Below are 1,704 nucleotides of genomic sequence, written 5' to 3' on the forward strand. Positions count from 1 at the left end.
GGGGGGGGGGTGAGCACGTGACCGTGCTAATGGCCCCATAGTGGGCCAAAGTGATCAAAGACAAGGGGGTCGTGTGCGAGCCCCCAAACTCCAACTGCGCGGGGCGTGGGCAAGCCTCCCCCCTCGGGGGTCGGGGGACGGGCAGACTGGAGGTGAGCTGACACTTGGAATCGAATTAGGACGCATTCAATTTTAATCGCATCGTCATCACACGAACACTCCGAAGCGATAAAATGAGTCCTTGGGCGAGACCCCTTGCGTTCTTTTTATGCAGCCAGTTATTTGCACTCACCAGCACGTAGACGGCGAAGGGCATGACGAGCACGGCGACGAGCAGGTCGGCGAGCGCCAGGCTCACGATGAAGTAGTTGGTGGCACCCTGGAGCGCGCGCTCCCGGCACACGGCCAGGATGACCATCACGTTGCCGAACAGCGTGAGGATGGGCACGAGCACGAGGAGCAGCGCCCAGTACTGGCTGTGGCTGAGGAAGCCCGTGGGCGTGTGCCGCACCGCCGTCGTCATGTTGGTGGACACGGAGTCGTTGGACCAGGACGCGCCGTCCACGGCCAGGTTGACGCCGTTCTCGTCCGGGAAGAGCGAGAAGCTGTACGGGTCCGTGTAGTTGGTCGCCCAGCCGTCCGTGGCGTTGACGTAGCCGTTGGCGTACAGCAGGTCACCCAGGGTCGCATTGGCTTGCTGCTGCCAGTCCACGGCGGTCGTCGTGCCGTTGGAGGCCGCGAGAGCTGCGGCGGCGGCCGTGGCCGCGGCCGAGGTGGCCGTCGCGGCGGGCTCGCCGACGGTAGCCATGATGGTGGTCGAGGTGGCCGTGGCCGCGACTCTGGGCACCGCGTCCCGGGGGGCGACGGCGGCGGGGCTGCGGACAGCAAGGAGCCCGTCAGCCGAACAGCAAGGCGACGTCCGCGCCGCGCCCTCGCGGGGCCTCGGACTTACATTTCGGCGGTGACCAGTCTCGGCGGGGCCGTCTTGGCGAAGGCCCGCCACGCTGGCGGCGACGTCGCAGTGCTGCTGCCCCATCCGGTCCACCCCCATCCTCGGGGAAGAAGCGTCGCGACGCCCGGCGCCGGGACTCCCAGTGGCGCCATGACGTCATGCTGGGCCCCCCGAGCCCACCCGCACCATGTCTCCTGCAACAGAACACCACGTCGGTTACAGTACACGACAATTTTTCACTAGACACACAAAGGCAGGACTTTTCACTTGTTTTCACGCTGTGCTGGCGCTGGCCCCTGACAACGCGAGTTCCTAAGGTGCACCCATCCCAACATCCCCTTTTCCATCGCACGGCTCGCCCTCCGTCCTCTTCCTCCACGGGGAGAGGGCACAGAAACAGACAACTCGAGACGCCTCTGACGCGAGAACATTGAAGCACACAAACGGACTCTTTCCCGAAAGAAAACTACTCGTCCAGGTCCCCGATAGCGAGAGACACGACAGCCGGCCCTACACGAAGACGATATGTGTCTGAGTCCTCATATAGCACGGCGCGAGCTTCCAGCAGCTGCTGCGATCCACCCAGACAGATCTATATCAATTTTAGCTCCCGCCCACCCGACTATCCTCCACTCCACCCTCTCCCTCCCTCCCTCCCTCTCTCTCTCTCTCTCTCTCTCTCTCTCTCTCTCTCTCTCTCCCGCGCCCCGGCCAGCGGCCAGCGGCACCAGAACCATCCTATCGCGGCGTAC

General features: G+C 64.2%; 1 protein-coding gene across 1 annotated transcript; it reads right to left on the reverse strand.

The window, feature by feature from the left end:
- Nucleotides 1-292: 292 nt before the first annotated feature.
- On the reverse strand, nucleotides 293-1,142 carry LOC113217453 (tyramine/octopamine receptor-like; the record flags this gene model as incomplete). Its single annotated transcript, XM_052276555.1, has 2 exons — nucleotides 953-1,142; nucleotides 293-875 (listed from the first exon to the last, which is right to left on the reverse strand). Coding segments are annotated over exons 1-2 (735 nt in total), but the record flags the coding sequence as incomplete, so codon positions are not given.
- Nucleotides 1,143-1,704: the final 562 nt, after the last annotated feature.

This window comes from Frankliniella occidentalis, unplaced genomic scaffold, assembly GCF_000697945.3.
Source record: "Frankliniella occidentalis isolate FOCC.00 unplaced genomic scaffold, Focc_3.1 Scaffold3384, whole genome shotgun sequence".
NCBI classification, from domain to species: Eukaryota; Metazoa; Arthropoda; class Insecta; order Thysanoptera; family Thripidae; genus Frankliniella; species Frankliniella occidentalis.